The sequence below is a fragment of the Erinaceus europaeus genome, chromosome 3, assembly GCF_950295315.1.
Source record: "Erinaceus europaeus chromosome 3, mEriEur2.1, whole genome shotgun sequence".
Lineage (NCBI taxonomy): Eukaryota > Metazoa > Chordata > Mammalia > Eulipotyphla > Erinaceidae > Erinaceus > Erinaceus europaeus.
Window position 1 is genome coordinate 71,068,529 of NC_080164.1, and position 25,171 is coordinate 71,093,699.

Below are 25,171 nucleotides of genomic sequence, written 5' to 3' on the forward strand. Positions count from 1 at the left end.
ATATGTCAAGTATTAAAATCAACGGGGGGTAAAATAGCATATCTTAGAGATTAGCAGGAAATATGGAGTAGGGGTGGGGGGAGGAACAGCATAATGGTAACTCAAATGGACTCTTATGCCCAAGGCTCCAACATCCCAGGTTTAATCCCCTGTACCACCATAAACCAGAACTGAACAGTGCTATGGAAAAAAAGAGAGAAAAAGAGAAAGAGAGAAATAGAGAAAAAAGTGAAGTGGCTCTGGAAGTGGTACAGTGGCAGCAGCAATAAAGCATAGGACTTGCATGTATGATGTTGTTTGATCCCCAGCACTGCATATGCTAGTGATCTCTGGCTCTCACTCATAATATTTATTACAAAATATGGACAAAGTCAGGTGATAGACTATTTCAAATGACAGAATTTACTAAAAAAAGACTAGAACCTTTTACCTTAAAAGACATGACCCAAGAGTTGGGCTGTAGTACAGCAAGTTAAGCGCAGGTAGCACAAAGCACAAGGACTGATGTAAGGATCCCAGTTCGAGCCCTGGCTCCCCACCTCCAGGGGAGTCGCTTCACAAGCAGTGAAGCAGGTCTGCAGGTGTCTATCTTTCTCTCCCCCTCTGCCTTCCTCCTCCTCTCTCCATTTCTTTCTGTCCTATCCAACAACAACGACAACAACAAAACAAGGGCAACAAAAGGGAATATTAAAAAAAAAGATATGACCCAGGCATTAAAATGTTTATTTTTTATTAAAACTATCAGTATTAAGAAACAAACAGGAATCACATTATCCCCTTAATTTTTTCACAAAGAATATTCCATTTACTATATAGTTTATGGTCTTCTGGACATGTGCTGCGGAATGTATTTGTAAGAACAGCAGTTTCAGTTGGGCAAAACTTAATGCCAATAAGACCTGAATTTAGCTTGTCACATACTTCCAGTGGCAACCAATGATCTGGTGTCTCAATATTACAAATTTCAATTTTTCCATTCTTTACATTTATGAATACCTTAATTTCCAAGTATGACTCTTTATATAACACATTGAAGGAAGTATTTATACTAAAGTTTGGAGTTTTGCCATATATCCACTCCCAGCTTTGTAGTTCTCTCACCTTGTTACTTATTCCAGGGAATCGTGTCTCATCTGTTGGGTTTATTAGGTTAACGTGATTATCAATCTGGTGAACGCCAGCATACTCTGCAGCAATAGCATTCATTAGGACTTCACAGGTCAGCATAGGATCTTTTTCCCCAAGATTTTTTACTAAAGAAGGTATGCTAGTAGTGGCAGTGCTCTTGATCCCTTGGTAAGGACTCTTCAGCAAAGATGATAATAAGGCCCTGTCAGTACTACATAGCAATGTGCAATGGTGATAAGCAGTAGTCCGGCCAATTTTAGAAGCTGTTCCTGAGATTTTAAACTGTCCATCAAGTAAAAGATCCAGTCTTTTGGTAGCTTGCACATCCAGCTGGGGTTGGACAGCATTTAGAGCTCTCACAACTAATTTCAGATTTTCCATTCTATCATACTTTTTTTTGGTAGTAAAAAAAGTCAAATTGATATTACCCATATCATGGTAGACAGTTCCTCCTCCACTTCTTCTCCGAGCCAGCTTTATACCTTCTTCTCTCATAAGATTTAGGTTACATTCCTGCCAAGGATTCTGATGCCTGCCAATTATAACAGAGGGTGAATTTCTCCATAAGAAAAGAATTGGCTTGCCTTCGAGATTCATATGGTCATGAATCCAATCTTCTACAGCCAGATTTTGGTAAATGTCATTGGAAAGGGACTGTAAAATAAGTCCGTTTTTTACTGTGTTTTTAAAACCAGCTGCTGGCACCCTGAGGTTACAAAGTAACTGGAAACAATTCTTCTTTGGAAGTGGGATCAGCATCCTTTGGAAAACAGAAGACAAATTGAGAAAAGATTAAGGCTCAGTCTACACATCAAAATATAATAGGATAACATGATGGCTAAGGTTTGAGGACCAGGTAGGTAGCTCAGTGGTAAGGCACATACCTTGTATATGTGATGCCCTGGGTTCAGGCTTCATGACACTACATATGAGAAAGTAGTGCTCTGGTGTTTCTCATTCATAAAAAGAGTTTAGGCTGGTATTTTCCCTTTCAGTTTCACTGAGATATAAGTAACACATAACATTAGTTTAAGGTGTATAACCAATATAATGATTTGATGTATCATGAGTCTTGAGGAAATCACCTCAACTCCTGGGCTCTGGAGAAACCCTACTAAAGCCAGGGTGCCCTAAGAGTCTCCTAAAAGAAGCCTGGATTCACTGGTGCATCTCTTTCTTTTAAAACTAACGTTGCCTATCTCTCCTCTCACTTGTTACTCATTTTTACAGATTCCCCAGTAGTCCTTTATTATTTTTTAAAAATTGATAGGAAAGAAATTGAGAGGCGAAGGGGAGCTAGAGAGGGAGAGACACTGGCAGTACTGCTCATAAATCCCCCCCGCCCCCCATAGGTGCGGACCAAGGACTTGAACCAGTTTCCTTGCACATGGTAACATGCGTTCGACCAGATGCTCCACCATTCCTCCTCCCTTCTCCCTAGCAAATCTTATTTCCGGGCTCTAGGGGACACTTAGCTCCCCTCCCTCCCACTCCTTTGCACTGCCAGTCAAGCAGTTCTCCAGTCCTGATCCGGAAGCCTGAAATAAGCACCTGGGGGAGGAGGCAGGGAGGGGGTATAGGCAAGTCCAGCCCCCTGACCCCCTCAGTCACCAGGCTCATTTCCTACCCCTCGGACAGCACGTGGCTATCTCGAGTCTCAAGGGCGCGGGGAAGTTTTATTTCTCCCTTGGGGGGGGGGAGGGGCGCACAGCAGGCACCAGACATGACACACTTTTTTCTTAACCCTTTGTGTTGGGGATAAACTGCCTAACCGCGGACTTAGGTGGTTCTGAGCGCAGCGCGTGCAGGCCCCGCCGGCTCCACTCACCCGGCGGCTCCGCTCGCACGTGTAGAGCCGCGCCGGGCTGGAGCGGAAGAACCAGCCGGGTGATGGCGACCCCCGGCAGTTGCGCGCGGAAGGCGAGGGGCGGTCGCGGCGGCCGGAAGCGGGAGAGGAGGAGGGGCCGAGAGTCCCGACAGCACTCTGCGCAGGCTGCGGGGTTGCAGCCCCCACAACCTCCTGGCTGTGGTGCAGATGCGTTACCTGTCCTAGAGTCTTGGCTCAGATGGAAGTTCCCCGCGCCCCGCGCCGCGTCGCACCGCGTCGCACAGCTAACTCTCCACTCCCCGCCACCCCTCCACCACCTCCCTCCTCCGCTTGGGGGAGCGGCCCCGGGGAGCCCGCCAGCAACACAGTGCAGCCAGGTTATTCGCCCGCCCAGGCCGAGGTGTCCAGACCTTTCCAGTTCTCCACATAAGTCTCCAGGGCACAGAACCCCAACTGGAAAGTGAGGAAACGAAAATCAGTTTTAAGACAGATTGCACTGAGAGGTCGGGTGTCTAGGCCCATCATATCTATGGGGCAATCCAAGGATTTCCTATCTAGGATCCCAAATGATGGGGTGGACTGGTAGTGACCAAAAAGGCCATCATTAAGTGAACCAGTCTGTTGTCTTTTTTTTTTTTTTTTAATTCCCTTTTGTTGCCCTTGTTGTTTTATTGTTGTAGTTATTATTGTTGTCATCGTTGTTGGATAGGACAGAGAGAAATGGAGACAGGATGGGGAAGACAGAGAGAGGGGGACAGAAAGACACCTGCAGACCTGCTTCACAGCCTGTGAAGCGACTCCCCTGCAGGTGGGGAGCCAGGGCTGGAACCGGGATCCTTCCACCAGTCCTTGCGCTTTGCGCCATGTGTGCTTAACCCGCTGCGCTACAGCCCGACTCTGTCGATTGCCTTTACACAACTTTTTTTTTGCCTTTTATTTTTTTAAGTTTTTTCCTTTATTGAGGGATTAATGTTTTACATTCGACAGTAAATATAATAGCTTGTACATGAATAACATTTCTCAGTTTTCCACATATCAATACAACCCCTACTAGGTCCTCTGTTATTCTTTTCTAGGACCTGTATTCTTTCCCCCACCCTCACCCCAGAGTCTTTTACTCTGGTGCAGTACAACATTTAGACAGCTTTTGTAGTAACTGTTATTATATAGAGACAGAAATTGAGAGGAAAGGGGGAGGTAGAGAGGGAGAGAAACATCTGCAGTACTGCTTCAACACTTGTATAGCTTTCCCCCTGCAGGCGGGGACCAGGAGCTTGAACCTGGGTCCTTGAGCACTGTAATGTGTGTGTTTAACCAGGTGCGCCACTGCCTGCCCCCTTGACGTCACTTTATCTGACGAGCTTAGTCTTTCTCCCAGTCCTTAAAGCAGAAAGTCAGTTGTATCCAAACTGTTATTAGGCATATGGGATCTGGCCTCAAGTGTGGGAAGAAATAGACCTAGGATTTTAGTGGGGCTTTAGTTAGCCCAAGTTTTTCTGCATTTACTTGTTTGACAATTTTAATAAAGGTTGTCATAGGCACAATAATTGTCGTTTACTTGGTATATAGTTTTGCCAGTATAAATATTGGACAGTTGTATAGTGTTTCTTCTAAAACTTATCAAGGGGGAGTCGGGTGGTAGCGCAGCGGGGTAAGCGCAGGTGGTGCAAAGGACAAGGACCGGCATAAGGATCCGGGTTCAAGCCCCTGGCTCCCCACCTGCAGGGGAGTCGCTTCACAAGTGGTAAAGCAGGTCTGCAGGTGTCTTTCTCTCCCCCTCTCTGTTTCCCCTCCTCTCTCCATTTCTCTCTGTCCAACCCAACAACGACATCAAGAACAACATCAATAATAACTACAACAATAAAACAAGGGCAACAAAAGGTAATAAACTTTTTTTTTTTGGCTTCCAGTCGCTGTGGCTCAGTGCTGGCATTATGAAGTCATGCCATTTTTTAATTTTTAGTTTTATTTGATAGGACAGAGAAATTAAGGAGGGAAGAGTAAATAGTGAGAGAGAAAGACATCTGCAGACCTGATTCACCACTAGTGGTGTCCCCACTACAGGTAGGGAGAAGGGGTTCAAACCCAGGTCCTTGCACATAGTACTATGTACACTTAACCAGGTGTACCATAGCCCACTCCCCTTACTTTTTTTTTGTATAATTCACTGAGTAGATAGAGTGATTGAAGGAAGTAAGGAGTAAGAGAGGAGGGTGTTTAGGCCTAAGTAATAAATATATAGTTAGAGAATTTATGATGCCTTCTTTAGGCCATTCTACTAGAATGCCAGATTTATTACGTCTAAGTCTAGTCGTGGAGAGCTATTAAGCACTTTTACTTTGAGGTATGTAATTGCCTCTTGCTTTTTTAATTTTTTAATATTTGTTTTCCCTTTTGCTGCTCATGTTTTTATTGTTGTTGTAGTTACTGTTGTTATTGATGTAGTCATTGTTAGATAGAACAGAGATAAATTGAGAGAGGAGGGGAAGACAGAGAGGAGGAGAGAAAGATAGACACCTGCAGACCTGCTTCACTTCCTGTGAAGTGACTCCCCTGCAGGTGGGGAGCTGGGGAATGGAACCGGGATCCTTACACTGGTCCTTGTGCTTCACACAATGTGTGCTTAACCCGCTGCACTAATGCCTGACTCCCACCCCTTGCTTTTGGAAACATGTACACATGGACCTATTACTCTAGGCCTGAACTTGTATCTAGCATCTGTAACATTGTTAGAAAAGGTGCCATCTGAAATGGAACTAGGTAGTTCCATGTTAGGAAAGATCTCACCAGATTAGAGGAGTAAGAAGATTGCCATTTCAGGCTTGGTCTCTCTGGCAACAATCTGCCATAGCATGTCAGTAGCAGCATAATGTGGTATGGTGGTACTAGTACTGGTTGCATTGATTTAGTTGAGGTCAACAGGGACTGTATAACAGGGTAAGGGATCAGACAGAAGAAACATCAAGGGTGGAGGTAGATAGCATAATGGTTATGCAAAGAGACTCACATGCCTGAGGCTCCAGAGTCCCAGGTTGAACCACCGTACCACCATAATAGAGAGCTGAGAGGTGCTCTTGTAAACAACAAACAAACAAAAAAATTAAGAAATATGAGCAGAAAAAAAAATAGATAGATGTGTTTAGTAGGAATGGTAAACTGGCAGCCCAGGAAGTAGTGTAGTTGTTAGAAAGCTGGACATACAACTTTGAGGTTTGATCCCTGGCATCACATGTGCCAGAGTGATGCTCTGTTTCCCCAACTACCCCAACTCTATCACTAATAAATAAATTTTATTTTTAAAAAAGGAATATTATCTCCTTATTTATTTTTTACTTTTTTAGCAAAGCACTGCTCAGCTCTGGCTTGTGATAGTGTGGAGGATTGAACCTGGGACTTTGCATTAAAGTTTTTTGGCATAACCATATTGCTATCTCCCTCAATGGAAATATTCACTACCTTTTTCCAAGACATTTTAAAATGTGTGATTAACAGTGGTTTACAAGATTTTAAGGTTACAGGTTATAGTTTCACACCACACCCACCACAATTTTGTGCCCCTCACCCTCCCAACAATAACACTATAGTTATCACAAAGTCTTTGAGACAGTTTGTTCACTTCTGGCTAAAAGAAAAAAAAAAAAAAAGGAAAATTTATATATCTAATATGTAAAAAAGTTTTTTTCCAAATCATTTTACTGGGGAAATAGTAGTTTACAGGACAGTTGTTGACAGACAGGTACAATTTCCTATCTCCCCTTAATAGGTGTCTGCACACCACTCCCATCAGCAACTTAACTCCCTTTCATCATCATGTACTTGGTCTCTTGTGCCCTCTCTACCCACTACCCCAAGTCTTCTGCTTGGGAGCATATACCACACTAGTCCAAGTCTCACCCTGTGTTTTCCTTTTCTTTCCTGGTTTCTTAAGTTCTACCTATAAGTGAAATCACCTGGCATTTGTCCTTTGGCTTACTTCACTTGTCATGATTCCTTTAATTTTCATCCAATATGAGGCAAAGGAAATAATTACATCATTTCTTTCAGTAGAATAGTATTCCATTGTGCATTTGTACCACAAATTCCCTCCTCTGTCATTGGACATCTGGGATGTTTCCAAGTTTGAGCTATTACAAATTGTTCTGCTATGACCATAGGTATAAGTATACATGTCAACAGATCTTTTTGGATAGAGGTTTTAGTGTTCTTTGAATAGATCCCTAGGAGAGGATCTGCTGGATCATAGATTAGTTCTGTCTGGTCTCCTGAGGAATTTCCAGACTGTAAACAAGAATTTTTATTTATTGTTAATACAGATTTTATTTATGAGAAAGAACCAGACATTACTCTGATACTTGTGCTGCCAGGGATTGAACTTGGAACCTTATGCTTGAGAGTCCAATATTTTATCCACTGTGCCCCCTCCTGGACCACTAAACAAGAATTTTTAACACTAGGTTTATGTCTTATATAAGCTACTATTACAAAATAATAACATCTGCAAGAATAACTCTTACAGTTGGAAGTAACTGTTTGTGGATGGAGGTAGATAGCATAATGGTTATACAAAGAGACTCTCATGCCTGAGACTCCAAAGTCCCCAGGTTCAATCCCCCACACCACCATAAGCCAGAGCTGAACAGTGCTCTGGCTTAAAAAAAAAAAAAAAGATAATAATAATAAAAAAGTAAATGCTTTTCTAATTGCAGTGAATTCAACATGTGTGACTAAAACAGTTTTAAAAGGAAAACTGTTACACCCTGCATGTGTAAAGCTCTGGATCTGATCTCAGGTATCACATAGGAGCAGCCAGGAAAATTCCACTGGTGAAGTAGTGCTTTCATTCATCCTTCTCCCTCTTACTCTAAAGGAAAAAAGGACTGGAGAGGATGGCTCAGTGTTAATACACATTAAAAAATGCTCCTTGGGAGTGAGTGGTAGTGCAGCGGGTTAAGTGCAAGTGATGCAAAGCGCAAGGACCAGCATATGGATCCCGGTTGGAGCCCCAGGCTCCCCACCTGCAGGGGAGTCGCTTCACAGGCAGTGAAGCAGGTCTACAGGTGTCTTTCTTTCTCCCCCTCTCTGTCTTCCCCTCCTCTCTTCATTTCTCTCTGTCCTATCCAATAACGACAACATCAATAACAACAACAATAAACAAGGGCAACAAAAGGGAATAAATAAATATTTTTCTTAAAAAAAGCTTCTTGTGGGGTCTGGGAGATGGATAAGGTCCCGAGTTCAATCCCCAGCAGCACACATACCAGAATGATGTCTGGTTCTTTCATTTCTTTCTCTGCCTACCATACTTCATCAATAAATAAAATATTTTAAAAAGTGCTTCTTAAGGTACAAAAGTTGCTGGATGTTTGCACCGCCTTAAGTAGTATCACCTGGATAGAAATGCAAAAATGCAGGAAAATAAAGTACCTAAAGAAAAATCCTGGAGTTGTACCACATGACACTGGTACAACAGAGTATGTGAAATAGTAATCACAAATTATCTGGGAGTCCAGCTATAGCGCAGTGGGTTAAGCGCACGTGACAAGGACCTGCATAATGATTCCGGTTTGAGCCCCTGGCTCCCCACCTGCAGGGGAGTCGCTTCACAAAAGGTGAAGCAGGTCTGCAAGTGTCTATCTTTCTCTCCCCCTCTCTGTCTTCCCCTCCTCTCTCCATTTCTCTCTGTCCTACCCAACAACAACAATAATAACTACAACAATAAAACAAGAAGGGCAGCAAAAGGGAATAAATAAATAAATATTAAAAAGAAACTATCTGGATACAGCTTATATGTTTTGGCTTTTCCTCATTTGTTAGAAAACTGAAATTAACATTACTCGGGTGAGACCTTTCCTTTTATAGTACACTCTAATTTCATCTCAGGTAGTTCACTTTCTAACAAAGTCCCATAACCTAGACATACACCAGTTTCTGTGAGAGAGAGCGTATGTGCACACGTATCCATAAACTACTGCAAAATATATACCTGAAAGCAGGATTACACTAGAGTTTGCAGTGAGTACCTCCCTAACACTTCCTCTCCACTATTCCAATCTTGGGATCCATGTTTGCTCAACAGATTGTTTGGCTTTGTATGTTAACTCTCTTTTCAATCACCAGGTTCCAGATGCCACCAGGATGCTGGCTAGGCTTCCCTGGATTGAAGACCCCACCAATGTGTCCTGGAGCTCAGCTTCCCCAGAGACACACCTTACTAGGGAAAGAGAGAGGCAGACTGGGAGTATGGACCGACCAGTCAACGCCCATGTTCAGCGGGGAAGCAATTACAGAAGCCAGACCCTCTACCTTCTGCAACCCTCAACGACCCTGGGTCCATGCTCCCAGAGGGCTAGAGAATGGGAAGGCTATCATGGGAGAGGGTGGGTTATGGGGATTGGGTGGTGGGAATTGTGTGGAGTTGTACCCCTCCTACCTTATGCTTTTGTTCACTAATCCTTTCTTAAATTAAAAATTTAAATAAAAAAAAAAAAAGAAAACTGAAATTAAAATGTTTTGGTACTATTTGCATACTGCTACTCTGATTTTTGACAGAGATAGGATGCAAAAACCAAAGAAATATATTTTTTTGAATTTTGGAAACTTTTTCCTCCCTAAAGCAGCTTTTTGTTTCTACACCATCAAAACTGTAGTCAAAGATGATTCATAAATACTGGACAAGTAAGCAATTGTCTTCCTTCATTTTGCTAGGTTTTCTTGATAAGTCTAAGTTCTCATTCAACATATCCATGTCAACAGCAGTGTCTGGTTTCTTTGGTAGTATGCACAAATAACTATTCTACATCTGTCATTTCTATTCCATCACTTCCTTTAACATATACTACTGAACCTAAGTCTTTCTCTGAAAGAGATCCTGTGCCAGTTCCTTTACTCCTTGTGAAGTTTTCTTGGTTTGTATGTTCTAACCTTATCTTCTTGGTGTTTTGAAATAACTGAGTCACTGGATCCTTGTTTTTCTTGGCTCCTTGTATTAAGTGTTCATCCACTTTTGAGTTCACATGCATAGCAGACACCTGAGTAGCACATTTACTGAGAGAAAATCCCACTGGGACCCCTGAACAAATATCAAGGTGGCCTGCAGGTACTTCCTTAAGTTGTAGAAACTTGATTCCTTGAAGGAAAAATGGCAGTATGTGAATATACAATAGGAATTTAAACTTACTTCATGATGTATAGTTTAATAAAATGTCACAATGAGGACGACAAAATAAAGTAAAATTAACTTATACCTCTCAGTATTTACATTTTCTTTGTGAGAGGAGTTATAGGTATGGATTTTTTTTTGTATTTATTTATTCCCTTTTTTATTGCCCTTGTTTCCTTGTTGTACTTATTACTGTTGTTATTGATGTCGTCATTGTTGGATAGGACAGAGAGAAGTGGAGAGAGGAGGGGAAGACAGAGAGGGGAAGAGAAAGACAGACACCTGCAGACCTGCTTCACTGCTTGTGAAGTGACTTCCCTGCAGGTTGGGAGCCAGGGGCTCGTACCAGGATCCTTAGGCAGGTCCTTGTGCTTTGCACCATGTGCACTTAACCCGCTGCACTACCACCGAATCCCCCTCCCCTTTTTTTAAATTGCCACCAGGGTTGTTGTTGGGGCTCAATGCCAGCATTATGAATCCACCACTCCTGGTGGCCATTTTTTCCTGATTTATTTAAACGAGAGAAATTGAGAGAGGACATGGAGATAGAGGGAAGACATGACAGACACCAGCAGACCTGCTTCACAGGCTTGTAAAGCAGACCCCCCTGTGGTGAGGAGTAGAGGAGGGGGGTGTGCTCCAACCCGGGTCCTTGTGCTCAATAATTTGTGCACTAAACCGGCTCGCCGGTCCCCTACCCCCATCTTGTCATAGATTCTTTAAAAAGAATTTCTAGGTCATACATTTCACCTCTCCATGAGGAAAATAATATACTTATAAATTTAGTCCTTTTTCTTATCCCTATCTGAAAATTGTAATTACCAATGAATTAAAGACATAATTACTGAAGGCCAAATACTCTACTAGTTATTATGAACAAAATAAAGATGTTCCGACTAAATATTCACCTATCAAATGACATTACGTCAATAAAAATGATACAACAATGTACAGTACTGAAGGGAGCAATAGTTTTACAATAGGTATACTGATAAGTCCTCTCAATAATAGGTCAACTAGATAGAAATAAGAAAATTAAAGACATAAACAAGAGATTAAACAAATAGGTCTAACATATATATAGAACATTCTACCCAACAACAGCATGTGCATTCTTTTTTTTTTTTCTTGCCTCCAGGGTTATTGCTAGGGCTCAGTGCCTGCACTACGAATCCACTGCTCCTGTGGCCTTTTTTTTGGATAGGACACAAGGAAATTGAGAGGGGAGGGGAAAATAGAGAAGGGGAGACTTAAGATAGAAACCTGGGGGCCGGGCAGTAGCACGCACAGGTTAAACGCACATGGTGTGAAGCCCAAGGACCTGCACTATGTGCCTGCACTATAAATCCACTGCTCCTGGAGGCCATTTTCCCATTTTGTTGCCCTTGTTGCTGTTGTGTTGCTGCCAGATAGGACAGAGAGAAATCGAGAGAGAAGACAGAAAGGGGAAGAGAGTGGTCCGGGAGGTGGCGTAGTGGTAAAGCTTTGGACTCTCAAGCATGAAGTCCCGAGTCTGATCCCTGGCAGCACATGTGCCAGAGTGATGTCTGGTCCTTTCTCTCTCCTCCTATCTTTCTCATAAATAAATAATTAAAAAAAAAAAGGGTGAGAGAGATAGGCGACCTGCTTCACTGCCTGTGAAGTTACCCCCCCTTGCAGGTGGGGAGCTGGTGCTCGAGCTGGGATCCTTGTGTAGGTTCTTGCACTTCATACTATGTGCGCTACTGCCGCCCCCATGTGCATTCTTCTTAATTGCACCTGGAATATCTTCCAGGATAGACTAAGATTTTTTGGGAGGCACACAAATTGCAATGTACCCAGGTTCAAGCCCCAGCCCCCTGCGGGAAAGCTTAACAAGTGGTGAAGAAGTGCTACAAGTGTCTTTTTCTTTTTTTTTTTTCATTTATTTTTTTTCCTCCAGGGTTATTGCTGGGCTCGATGCCTGCACCATGAATCCACTGCTCCTGGAGGCCATTTTTTTCCCCTTTTGTTGCCCTTGTTGTTGTAGCCTCGTTGTGGTTATTATTATTACCATTGTTGATGTTGTTCGTTGTTGGATAGGACAGAGAGAAATGGAGAGAGGAGGGGAAGACAGAGAGGGGGAGAGAAAGATAGACACCTGCAGACCTGCTTCACCCCTTGTGAAGCGACTCCCCTGCAGGTGGGGAGCCAGGGGCTGAAACTGGCATCCTTACTCAGGTCCTTGTGCTGTGCCACCGCCCGACTCCCAGTTTTTCCTCTTTATAAATAAAAAAAGACATAAATATACAAAAACACATTTCATATACATGGTTTGGAAGATTTACTAATAAGTTGTCACTACTATCCAAAATGATGTACAGATTCAGTGCAATCTCATTCAAAATACCACTAATATTTTTGTAGAAATACAAAAACCTATTCTAAAATTTAGTCTCAAGGGTCATTGAGTAGCCAAAAACAACCATGAAAGACAGAAACAAAGCTGATGGTTCACATTTTCTGATATGAAAACTTACTATAAGTACAATTTTTGAAAATAGTATTATATTGGTCTTGGAAGTGGTGCAGTGGATAAAGCATTGGACTCTCAAGCATGAGGTCCTGAGTTTGATCCCTGGCAGCACATGTACCAGAGTGATGTCTGATTCTTTCTCTCTCTCCTCCTATCTTTCTAATTAATAAATCAAATCTTAAAAAAAAACCAGTATGATAGAGGTGTGGGAGGTGGCACAATGGATAATGCTGGACTCTAAGGCATGAGGTCTCAAGCTTGAGCACCAGCATTACACATTCTTCTTCTTCTTTTTTTTATATATTTACTTATTCCCTTTTGTTGCCCTTATTTTATTATTGTAGTTATTCTTGTTGTCGTCGTTGTTGGATAAGACAGAGAAATGGAAAGAAGAGGGGAAGACAGAGAAGGGGAGAGAAAGACAGACACCTGCAGACCTGCTTCACAGCCTGTGAAGCGACTCCCCTGCAGGTGGGGAGTCGGGGGCTAGAACCGGGATCCTTATACCTGTCCTTGTGCTTTGCGCCACATGCACTTAACCCGCTGTACCACGGCCCGACTCCCAGCATTACATATTCTTACTATATCAGACATTGAATTGAATCCTTAGAATGGTATTAGCACAGAAACTGGATTAAATTAGCTCAATAATAGGGTTAACATAGATAAAAAATATGACAGATCTAACAAAACTAAACAGCAAGCTTTTATATTTAAAAAAATTGTTTTTATCTTTACTTGCTTATTGGATAGAGACAATGAGAAATTGAGAGGATGGGGGAATGAGAGAGGGAGAGAGACAAAGAGACACAGGCAGCACTGCTTCACTACTCATGAAGTTTTTTTTTTAAAAAAAATTAATTTAAAAAAGAATTTCCAAGAGGATAAAATCTTTAAAAAAAAAAGTGTAAGAAATTAAGAAAACCCAGACCTGAGTTGGTGAGACAGCATAATGTTTATACAAAACTCTTATTGCCTGTGGCTCTGAGGTCCCACATTCAAATCCCAGCACCACCATAAACCAGAACTGAGCAGTGTTTTGGCCTATCACAATAAAATAAATGTATTTAAAAAAAAACAGACTGTGCAATTTGGGGAGTGTCTATTATATGAAAGAGCAGAAGTGCTATAAAAGAGCTAGCTAGGGCATGATGGAGCACTTACTGCTCCAAGTGAGTGAGAAGGGAAGAAAATTTTCATTTCTTGCATTACGAAAGGCAGTCAGTAGTCCTTAGTAGAAAAAGAAAGAGGGGCTGATTGGTAGTGCACCTGTGAGTGTACACACTATAGTGCACAAGGACCCAGGCTCAAGCCCCTGGTCCCACCTGCAAAGGGAAAGCTTCACAAGTGGTGAAGCAATGCCGCAGGTGTCTCTTTTACTCTCCCACGCCCTCTTTATCTTCCTTTCCCCTCAGTTTCTCTGTCTCATCAATTAAATAAAGAAAAACGAGAGAGAGAAAAAGTTTCATGTCCTGCTTTGACCTTAAAATGATCTTTTCCCTATATTCTTTCCAACAAAACTTGAGTAGTGTGTAGGTGATATACATAAATGCTTTCACTTCATTATCTTTTTCCCTAATGGAAGTACTTTCCTATTTCTTGTCCACAGCCTCCTCCTACCCCATTCTTTATCTCCAACTGAAAATTTCAAAGTTCATATTCTTTTCTACCTCTTTTCAATAATGCTAAATAATCAGAATCTTTTATTCAAAATAACCAAATATCTGAAAGAAGGCAAGAATATACATACTGTTGGGACTCAATGTCCATACAGTGACTTTACTAGTATAAAGGTCAATTTTTTTTTTACTTGGATAGATACCAAGAGATATAGGGGAGAGAGAAGAAAAGAGAGAAAACTGTAGCACTGCTTCACCACTCCTCATATTTCTTCACCTATTGCAAGTGGGGGCATAAAAATGTGTGCACTGTACTTGGTGTTCTACCTGCCCCACTTTCTTTAAACCAAAGCACTATTCAGCTCTGGCTTATAGTGGTGCTGGAGATTGAACCTGGGACCCTGAAGCCCCAAGCATAAAAAGATCTTGCACAAGCATTATGTTATTGCCCCAGTGAATACACATATACATAAAACATATACATAATATATTTTCTATAAAAATATTCCTGAGAGAATAATTATTCCTGAGAGAGGAATAATCAGAGACCATTGGAGACCACAGTACTGAAGCTTCAATAGAGTGGGGGACAGGCTCCAACCTGTGCTGCATACGTGGCAAAGCAGCACACTATCCAGGTGGGCTACTTCACCCACCCTAACATATGTAATTTAAAATTTTGTTTATTTACATATTTGATAGAGAAACAGAGAGAAAGAAAGAGAGTGAGAGAGAGGGAGGAAGGGAGAGAATAGATACCTACAGTACTCCTTCACCACTTGTGAAGCTTCCCTGCAGGTGGGGACAGGGGGCTTGAACCTGAGTCCTTGTACCTTGCAATGTGTGTGCTTAACCAGGTGTGCCACCAACTGGCCCTGATTTTTATTTAGTTATTAATGAGGGATTGGAAGGAGACAAAAAGATCCTCTGGTACATGTGCTGCTAATGATTGAACTCAGGAGCTCATGCTTGAGAGTCCCAACATTTTATGCATTCCACCACCTCATGGACCACATGTAATTTTTTTTTTTTCCAATAGGGTTATTGCTGGGGCTCAGCCAGCACTATAAACCCACTGCTCCCAGGGGCCATTTTTAACTTTTTTTTTTTTTAAACTTCTCTTTGATAGGACAGAAAGAAATTAAGAGGGGGTGATGGAGATAGGGAGAGAGACAGAGATGCCTGCAGTGCTGCTTCACTGCTCATGAAGCTCCTCCCCTGCAGGTGGGGACCTAGGGCTTGTACTTGGGTCCTTGTTTAGGGTAAGCTATGCACCACTACCTGGTCCCTGGGCCCATACTTCTTAAAATAACTTTTCAGGATTGTCTTTGATAGTTCATGCTTCTTTGTGTCTTATTTTGTCAGTTAAGTACAATTATATTTCATTGAAATGTTCCTCTTGGAACCTCTGACCTCTTTCTATAAAATAACAGGAATGGGGGAGCCGGACGGTAGCCCTGCGGGTTAAGTGCAGGTGGGCAAGGACCGCTGTAAGGATCCCGGTTTGAGCCCCCAGCTTCCCACCTGCTGGAGAGTCGCTTTACAAGCAGTGAAGCAAGTCTGTAGGTGTCTCTCTCTCCCCCTGTCTTCCCCTCCTCTCTCCATTTCTCTCTGTCCTATCCCAAATGATAATAAAACAAGGGCAACAAAAGGGAATAAATAAATTTAAAAAATAACAGGAATGGGGTTGGGGAGACAGCATAGTGGTCATGCAAAGATACACTAATGCTTGAGGTTCTAAAAGTCCCAGGTTCAATCCCCCATACCACAAGTCAAAGCTGAGCCATGCTCTGATAACAAACACACACAAATGAAAATAGGAATACGCAACTTAATCTTTTAACCTCTAACTATATTTATAATGTACATATCTCTGCAAAAAAATGTGAGACCTGTAATGGCACAAATAATGATGATAAATAAAAGTAGAGATTGGGTCCAGGGAACCAGTGTAATGGTTATGCAAAGAGACTCTAATGTCTGAGTCTCCAAAGTCTCTGGTTCAATTCTTCTCACCACCACCGATAAGCCAGAGCTGAGCAGTACTCTGATAAAAAACAGAAGACAAAACCCAGAGAGATTGACAGCTACATTTAAATGTACTTTTTGAGAATGGAAAACACAAAGCAGAACTTTGGCCTGGAGTTGGTGTATTGCACCAAAGCAGAGGACTCTGGGGCGGGGTGGGGAAATGTTCAGGTTCTGGGACATGATGGCAGAGGAGGACCTAGGGAGGATTAGATTCTTATGTCTAGGAATGTTACATGTATACAAACTACTGTATTTTACCGTCGACTGTAAACCACTAATTCCCCCAATAAATAAAAAATGTACTTTTTGCTTGCCTGCCAATAACACATCATGGGGAAAATGAATACTCACCTGGCAAAATCAGGAAATGTTAGCCTCTTCAATGTGAAATTACTTGGAGTGTAAAGTTATATAGTATATTAAGATCACCAGGGAACAACTATAAAAAGCAAGTTACCTATTACATCTGTAGGAAAATACAGGGAGATAGTCACCGTTACAAAAATAAAGTCATCGTTACAGTTCAGAAATTTTTCAAGTGGGCTTAAAAAAGAAAAAGCATGCCACCAGATGGGTTCAAATACTGGATTAATAATAATACAATTATTCTTTTCGTTTTTTGGCCACAAAGTCTATTTCTTCACTTTTAAGCAATGGAGATAATTCTCATACATCTGGAAGTCCCCCCCCAAATTACACCCAATAATAATACTGGGTGCCCAACAATAAGTCAACTAAGTTAAATGTTTGTTCCCAGCCTGAAGATTTGTAATTGAGAGAAAACGAATTTGGATGGCTCTAAGCAGAAAAACAATCACTGCAATGTCAAATATAAAGTCAGGTTGTATTTCCTTTCCTCACCGTCATCATTATTTTTGTTAACTATCACCAGTTTCACTGGGAAAAGGAGACTTGGAGGAGAGCTGGCACGTAGAGAAGGAATGCAGGTGGAGAACCTGTGCTTTCCTCAACAGCCCTACTGGCACTTGCTGTTTGACCCCGGCTAACTCCTGCAGGGCTGCCAGGGCCCAGGACGGCGCCAGTCCCGGTGGCTGCTGCACCAGAACCTGACCTGGCCCCGGTCTGCGGTGGGAGGGGGTCGTACCAACCTCCCAGCGCCCAGAGCAGGTCTGGGCTGGGGGGAAACGGATTCACTGAACGTGGGTCCACAATACTACCTGGCCATTGCGAAAAGCAGGACAAGCCAGCGTACAGATACAACAGGTGTTTCAAGAGGAGAGGGAAGATGGAGGGTGGAGAGGCAGCTGTGCGCATGCGTACAGCAGCCGCCCGCCTGGACTAAGAAATAAGCAAAGAGGGCTAGCGACTGGTTACTAGGAGACGGGACGCTCGGGTGGGGCGTCTAGCTGCTGCGTGGGCGTGCGCCTGCGCAGCGCGGATGGACCAGGAAAAGGCCTCTCCTAGGTTCCTAGTAAGGCCAGCAGGTGGACGTACGCGTCTCTACGTGCGTGGGTGCGCACGCGCAGCTTGTAGGACCCGCGACAGGGAGGGTCGATCCAGGTACGCGTGCGCACAGAGATTGGCGGCGCGTGGGACGGAAGCGGAGCGCAGGCGCCGGGCAGGAGGAGGACGAGCCCCCCTCAGGTACAGAGCGTGAGGGCGGGGCCGACAGCGACGCCGGCCGGCGCTAACCGCCCCCGCTTCCTTCCCTCCAGGTCCCGCCGTCCCCCGCCTCCATGGGGCGGAGCCTGGGCGACTGGGGGTGGTAGGGGAGGAGCAAGGGGCGGAGGCTGGAGGCCATGAGGGACGGGCCTCGCCGGTGGAGGCGGTCTCGTCAGTCGTCGGGATGAGCTCCGGGGAGGACCGCGGGCCGGGCCGCCCTGGGAGGGAGCTGGCGCCCCAGGTAGAGCTGGCGGGGGTGCGCGGCGCTGGGGTGAAGCAGCCCCGGGCCGGGGCCTCCGAGTCGGCGGCTGCACGGAGTGGGTGTGGCGGGCGCCGGGGCGGAGGGACCCAAGGGGCTTCTCGGTCCCGGCGGCGGCGGGGAGCTTCCTGGAGCCTCGCAGCGGCCTCGGCAGCCCGGCTTGAGCCCAGTTCCTATGGAGACGCCCCGCCGGCCGCCGCAGCGCGGGGCTCAGCCCGGCTCCTCCCGCCGCGCACACCCACTTGTGAGACTTGAGATCCGGGGAAGCGGAGGCCCGAGATTTATGGCTGTTTGCTTTAAGGTCTCGTCATCACTCCTTTAGTAGGAAGCTGCTTTTGTTTGGTTGGAACAACAACACCTGAACCTGGTACCTAAAAAACACACAGAAAGACTTTTCCCTTCCGCCCAAATGAGTCAGGGAGCTCGGCTTCGTTTTGGAAAAGTTTACAGAGAACGTAGGTGCCTTAGTCTTTGCCTCTTAACGACAGGCCATTATAGTTCAGGGTTTTTGTTGTTTAGAGTTGTTCTGATGTTCAGCATTTCAGGTGTACTTTTAAAAAAGACTTGTAAGGGGCGCGGGGGGGGGGGGGAGTCGGGCGGTAGCGCAGCGGGTTAAGCGCACGTGACTTAAAGCCCAAGGACCAGCATAAGGATCCCGGTTCGAGCTCCCGGCTCCCCACCTGCAGGGGAGTCGCTTCGCCGCCTGGGTCTACAGGTGTCTTATCTTCCTCTCCCCCTCTCTGTCTTCCCCTCCTCTCTCCATTTCTCTGTCCTATCCAACAACGACATCAACAACAACAATAACTACAACAATAAAACAAGGGCAACAAAAGGGAATAAATAAATATAAAAAATTAAAAAAGACTTGTAAGGAAATAGATCAGTTGGTTTGTAACCAGTGTAAGATAGGGATGACATTGTAAATATAATAGGAAAGTGTCGCTTTATTCTCCCAAGGATGAAACTGATTCTTGTTTGTACTTTAACTGAACTAAACTCACAGGTCTTAGTGAGAAATAACTAGAAACGTATATTAAGGCAATATTTTCTTAAACAGTAAATTTTAGTATTGTTGGGTACAGTTATTCAAGGAAAAATACCAAGAGACCAGAATGATGTAAGGACAAAGAGCTTTAATATTCCAGCCAGGCTAGGTTCTGCTAAGGTATATATGGCATATGTGACACAACTCATTTACACAGTGATTGCTTACAGTCTTACATTTGAAGTTATTCACTACCTATGTGAAGGGTGTGTGAAGGGTTTTTTTTAAAAATTTTTTTTAATGTTTTATTTATTCCCTTTTGTTGCCCTTGTTGTTATTATTGTTGTTGTCATTGTTGGATAGGACAGAGAGAAATGGAGAGAGGAGAGGAAGACAGAGAGGAAGAGAGAAAGATAGGCACCTGCAGACCTGCTTCACCGCCTGTGAAGCGACTCCCCTGCAGGTGGGGAGCCGGGGTTCGAACCGGGATCCTTAATGCCGGTCCTTGTGCTTTGCGCCACCTGTGCTTAACCCGCTGCGCTACAGCCCGACTCCCCTTGTGAAGGGTTTTTACAACTCTGGCTATCTTTTCCTGCCTCTGGACTCAGGAGGTGTCTTCTTTTGGCACCTCTCTTCAGGGGTCTGCATCTGCAGTTTGCCTTCAGGTTGCTGGAGTCCAGACCTGCCTATCTTTTAATTACCAATTTACATTTATTAATTCTAGCTCACATCCCATAGTATTACTGAATGGCAATTTTCATAATGTATTTTTCTTTGGCTACGTTTTGTAAAAAAAAAAAAAAGTCAAAGCTTGTAACTCAGCATGTAATTAGATGTAGTGGTTCTTTTTCTGATGTTTGTTTTAGGATGATTTGCTGCTGAAGTCCAGCATAGAGGCAGAACAAGTGTAATTACTCATTTTCCAACATGCCCATCTCTCTTTAGAGGTAGCCACTACCCTGACTTTTACGATCTCATTATCTTTGTATATCTACATGCACATTCTGGTATGGCTTGTTCTGAGCTTCTGTTGCATTTACTGGGTGTTATGCCTTTAAGATTTATCCTGGGGCCAGGAGAGGTAGCATAATGGTTATACAAAGAGACTCTTATGCCTGAGGCTCCAAAGTCCCAGGTTCAGTCCCCCTCACCACCAGAAACCAGAGCGCAGCAGTGTGCTGTGGTTTAAAAAAAAATTTTTGTTGTTGCTTGTAGTTATTTGTTAGTGTTCCACTGGAAGAGTATACTACAACTTATAAACACTGATAGGGATTTTCTTAAAAATATACACCCCTGGGCGGGGGTAGGTAGCATAATGGTTATGCAAAGAGACTGTCATGCCTGAGGATCTGAAGTTCCAGGTTCAATCCTACCCCCCCCCCCCACCATAAGCTAGAGCTGAGCAGTGCTCTGGTAAATGAAAATAAATAAAATATTAAAAACACACACATCATGGTAACCTTTTTTTTTAAGATAAGATTTTATTTATTTATGAGAAACATAAGGGGAGAGAGAAAGAACCAGACATCACTCTGGCACATATGCTGTGGGTGATCTAACTCGGGACCTCATGCTTGAGGGTCCAAAGCTTTACCACTGCGCCACCTCCTACACCACCATGGTAACCTTTTGAAGTGAGATTTGTCTTAGCTAATTCATTACCAAGTAATATTTTTTAGTTCAAAAAAGGCTCTTGAAAGCAACTAATTATTATTATTATTTTTTTTATTTCTTTATTGGGGAATTAATGTTTTACATTCAACAGTAAATACAATAGTTTGTACATGCATAACATTCCCCATATTATTATTATTATTTTTTGCCTTCAGAATTATTGCTACTCATCCACTTCTCCTGGAGGCTATTTTTTCCCCTTTTGTTGCCCTTGTTTATCGTTGTTGTTATTACTGTCGTTGTTGGATAGGACAGAGAGATATCGAGAGAGGAGGAGAAGAAAGACACCTGCAGACCTGCTTCACCGCTTGTGAACCCACCCCACTGCAGGTGGGGAGCCAGGGGCTCTAACCGGGATCCTCAACACGGGTCCTTGTGCTTTGCGCCATGTGCGCTTAGCCTGCTGCTCTACCGCCGGATCCCCGAAAACAACTAATTCTTAAGCTAGAGGCTTGATAAGTGCTGCCATTATTTTATGCTGCCTTAAAAAAAAGACAAGTTTTTATTTATTTATTTTTAAACCAGAGTACTGATCAGCTCTGACTAATGGTTGTGTGGGGGTTTGAATCTGGGACTTTGGATCCTCAAGGTATGAAAGTGTCTTTGTATGCTATCTACCCCCCCCCCCTTTTTTTTTAACAGTATGGTCTGGATAGAGAAATGAGTTTGGGTTTAGATGGGATGACTGGAGAGATGATTTTTTTCCTCATAAGAAAACTTCAACATCGTGGCTTTACTACCCTATGAGACATGGAGTAGGGGAAAGAGGTGGAAGAAGTCAGAGCAAACTGGAAACCACAGGCATGTAAGCCCAAGGTTCTACCAGTTGAATGATTTCTCCAGTCACAGTCCAGTCAATTACTCTATTAAATTGTTCAGTAGGTAATTGTTGAGCACATAGTATATGCATATCACTGATGATACTTTTGAGTATATCATCTTACCTTCCTGTTTCACTAAAAAAATAAATAAATAAAATTTGGGGCCAGGTGGTGGCTCACCTGGTTAAGTACACACATTACAATGTGAAAGGACCTGAGTACCAGACAAGCCCCTGGTTCCCACCTGCAGGGGGAAAGCTTCATGAGTGGTGAAGCAGGACTGCAGGTATCTCTCTTGTCTCTCCCCCCATCTCTATCCAATGATAGATAAAATATTTTTAAAAATTAAAATTCTAGGGCAAGAGAGAGCACTTGTCTAGAAGGGTATCTCCCTTACGATGAGTATGGCCTAGGTTAAGGTTAAGTGCTGTGAAACTGGGGAGGCTCTGGTGCTATGACACCTGTCTATCTCTCTCTGTCTCTTTATCTCTGTCTTTCTGAATGTAAAAATTGTCGGCCTGAGACCAATGAAATTATGCATGCATGAGGTCCACTGTACATATAAACACCTCACTATAATGCTACCAAGTAGAAACAGCTTTTGTTCCATCTTGTTTTTTAATATGTCTAGGAAATATATGTGTGTATATATATATGTGTATATATATATATATATATACATATATATTTGTTAGAGTCATTTTATTCATTAATGAGAGAGAGCTTGTATGAGAAAGCACACCAGAGCATTACTTTGGCATATTTGGTGCTGGGGATTGAACTCAGGACCTCTATTTTTTAGATTTTTTATTTTTATTTACAAAGTGGAAATATTGACAAGACTGTAGGATAAGAGGGGTACATTTCCACACAGTCCCCACCGCCAGAACTCTGTATTCCATCCCCTCCCTTGATAGCTTTCCTATTTATCCCTCTGGGATTATGGACACAGGGTCATTATGTTGTGCAGAAGGTGGAAGGCCTGGCTTCTATAATTGCTTCCCCACTGAACATGGGCATTGGCAGGTTGATCCATACTCCCAGCCTGTCTCTCTCTTTCCCTAGTGGGACAGGGAACTGGGGATGCAGGGCTCTAGGACACATTGGTGGGGTCTTCTGCCCGGGGAAGTCAGGTTGGCATCATGATATCATCTGGAACCTGGTGGCTGAGCAGAATAAATTGTTGACTACTCATGAACCTAAAGGCTAGAATATAGCAGATGAAGATTTGGGGTCTCTGTTCTGGAAAAAGCTAGTAGGTCTGTTTTAGGTATAGTACAAGGGGCCCATGACCCTACTATTTTTTGCATGAGCCTGACAGCTAATATGCAGGTGGACCCAAGTTATTGTCTGGGGAGATGGTGGTCATAGTTGGATCAGGACCTCTTACTTTTAAGTCTGATACATTAGTCACTCAGCCATCTCTTAGTTCAGTGTCTTGAGAATCTTAATTGTATGTGCGTTTAATATTTTATTATTTATTTACTCATTTTTGCGAGTGAGAGAGAGGGGAGGAAGAAGACCAGAACATATGGTGGTGCCTGGGATTGAATTTGGGACAGTTTCAGGCATGAAAGTCTTTTGCATAGCCATTATGCTCTCTCTCCAGCTTTCTCAATTTTTTTTTTTTGGTGTGGTTTCTTTTTCTTTTCTTTCTTTGCTTTCTTTCCGTTTCTTTCATACTCATTTATTTACTTACTTACTTACTTGATTTATGGTGGTGCAGGGGATTGAACCTGGGACTTTGGGGCCTCAGGTGTGAGTGTTTCTTTGCATAACCATTGTGCTCTCTACCCCCTCCCTCTTAATTGTGTTTGAATAGGTTTTCTTTACCTGGAAGATAGGGAGGGAGAGAGAGATACATCTGCAGCATTGCTTTACCACTTGCTTCCCCTCTGGGGATGGGGGGCAGGGTCCTTGTGCACTGTAATGAGTGTACTCAGCCAGGTGGAAATTTCAGTTTTGCTTGCTTTAATACATTGCTTCACTATCAACCACTATAGATCTTTGTTAATACTTTTTAATTCTTCCAAAGAACTCTGTGCAGGTTTGTAGGAATACAGAGAGCTCTAAGACATTGCTTGTTCTTTAAGATTATAATAACTGTAAGGAAAACATATCCAGAAAGAGCGACATCATCAACATCATTATGTGAGACCATATATTTGCAGTGGCTGGACCATCTACCTGGCTACTCTTGTCCATTAACTATTGTATCAATTTCTGCTTTCATCTATTATGTGTAAGAACACTAAGTCATATATCTCATGTTAAAACTTTTTTTATCTTTATTTTTATTGGATAGAGACGGCCAGAAATTGAGAGGAATGGGGAGATAGGGAGAGAGACAGACACTTGCAGCCCTGCCTCACCACTCGTGAAGCTTTCCCTCTGTAGGTGGGGACTGGGGGCCTGAACCCAGGATCTTGCACACTGTAACATGCTTAACCAGGTGTGCCACCACCCAGCCCCTACATCTCATTTTTTTTTTTTAATTCTGTCAATGAATGGTTAAAAATTATACCTCAGTGTTTGTTTTTTGTTACTAGGTTTATCAGTAGGGCTTGGTGCCTGCATAATCAGCCTGCCACTCCCTATGGTCATTTTTCCTCCCTTTTGTTGGTAGAGAGAGAAAGGGAGCCAAAAAGAGAGATCTGCAGCATTCCTCCATTGCTTGTGAAGATTCCCCCATAGGTGGGGACTGGGGGCTTGACCCTGGGTTTTTGCACATGGTAATAATGTGTGCAGTCTATTGGGGTTGCCACCTCCTTGGTCCTCTCTCTCTTTTTTTTGTTGTAAATATTTTTTATTTTTTATTTACTGTTGGATAGAGACAGAGAAATTGAGAGGGGGGAGGTAAACAAGAGAGGGTAAGAGACAAACATCTGCAAACATGCTTCACTGCTTGTGAAGCTTTCCCCTTGCAGGTGGGGACTGGGGGCTGGAACCCTGGATCCTTGCACACTGCAATATGAGCACTTAACCAGGTGCACCACTGCCTGGCCCCTCAGTGTTGTTTTAATATGTATTCCTCTATAAGGTAAGATTGAGTGTTTAAATGTATTTAAAAGTTATTTCTGTGAAATGTCCTTATTTGACAATTTTTCCATTGGGAATTTAATTTTCTTTTTTATTCTTTTGGAATTAGAGAAGCTGGATCTTTGTTGTATGGATAGCAGACATTTTTGTCAATAGATAGGACAATAATAAACAGGTAGTTGCTACTATACTAGACAACACAGCCCTCTATATAGTTTATTTTATTTGTTGACGGCCTATATTTCCTTAGATCAGTGATTAGCAAAGGAATGAGATGGCAATATCATTTTTGAAAAAAACATGGTCAATATTTTAGTACTGTATTTGAAAAACACACAGGAAATATTTTCTTTTTTGATTTATTTATTCATTAACATGGGCAGGGTTATGTGTGGCACATACGATTCCAGGAATTGAACTCAACACTACCCACTGTGCCACAGGAAATATTCAGTAACACAAAGATTTTAGAAAGTGAAGCTAGGGGCAGAGGGTAGATAGCATATGGTTA

General features: G+C 43.0%; 3 protein-coding genes across 7 annotated transcripts in view; 1 reads left to right on the top strand and 2 right to left on the bottom strand.

Moving 5' to 3' along the window:
• Positions 1-721: 721 nt before the first annotated feature.
• Positions 722-3,563, bottom strand: LIPT1 (lipoyltransferase 1). Of its 2 annotated transcripts, none has more exons than XM_016187569.2 (3): positions 2,957-3,563; positions 2,013-2,128; positions 722-1,888 (listed from the first exon to the last, which is right to left on the bottom strand). In XM_016187569.2, exon 3 carries the CDS (start codon positions 1,885-1,887, stop codon positions 766-768), a length of 1,122 nt encoding a protein of 373 aa, XP_016043055.1. In that variant the 5' UTR covers position 1,888; positions 2,013-2,128; positions 2,957-3,563; the 3' UTR covers positions 722-765. The 2 variants fall into 2 exon arrangements, with proteins under 2 accessions (XP_016043055.1, XP_007521913.1); XM_007521851.3 differs by having other exon boundaries at positions 2,861-3,563.
• Positions 3,564-9,419: 5,856 nt separating this feature from the next.
• C3H2orf15 (chromosome 3 C2orf15 homolog) lies at positions 9,420-17,698 on the bottom strand. The gene is made up of 2 exons (XM_016187564.2): positions 17,438-17,698; positions 9,420-10,082 (listed from the first exon to the last, which is right to left on the bottom strand). The coding sequence occupies exons 1-2, from the start codon at positions 17,532-17,534 to the stop codon at positions 9,745-9,747; spliced, it is 435 nt and encodes a 144-aa protein (XP_016043050.1). The 5' UTR covers positions 17,535-17,698; the 3' UTR covers positions 9,420-9,744.
• A 28-nt stretch (positions 17,699-17,726) lies between these two features.
• Positions 17,727-25,171, top strand: part of TSGA10 (testis specific 10) — a 129,641-nt gene continuing 122,196 nt past the window's right edge. Inside the window, exon 1 of one of the 4 annotated variants that reach the window (XM_060187476.1) lies at positions 17,727-17,864. Coding sequence is in view for 3 of the 4 variants with exons in the window: in XM_060187473.1 (XP_060043456.1) it covers positions 18,067-18,123 (57 nt within the window). In the remaining variant the exon portion in view is untranslated. Of the gene's footprint in view, positions 17,865-17,924; positions 18,124-25,171 lie in introns of those variants that run through there. The other 3 variants (XM_060187473.1, XM_060187474.1, XM_060187475.1) reach the window with 3 other exon arrangements.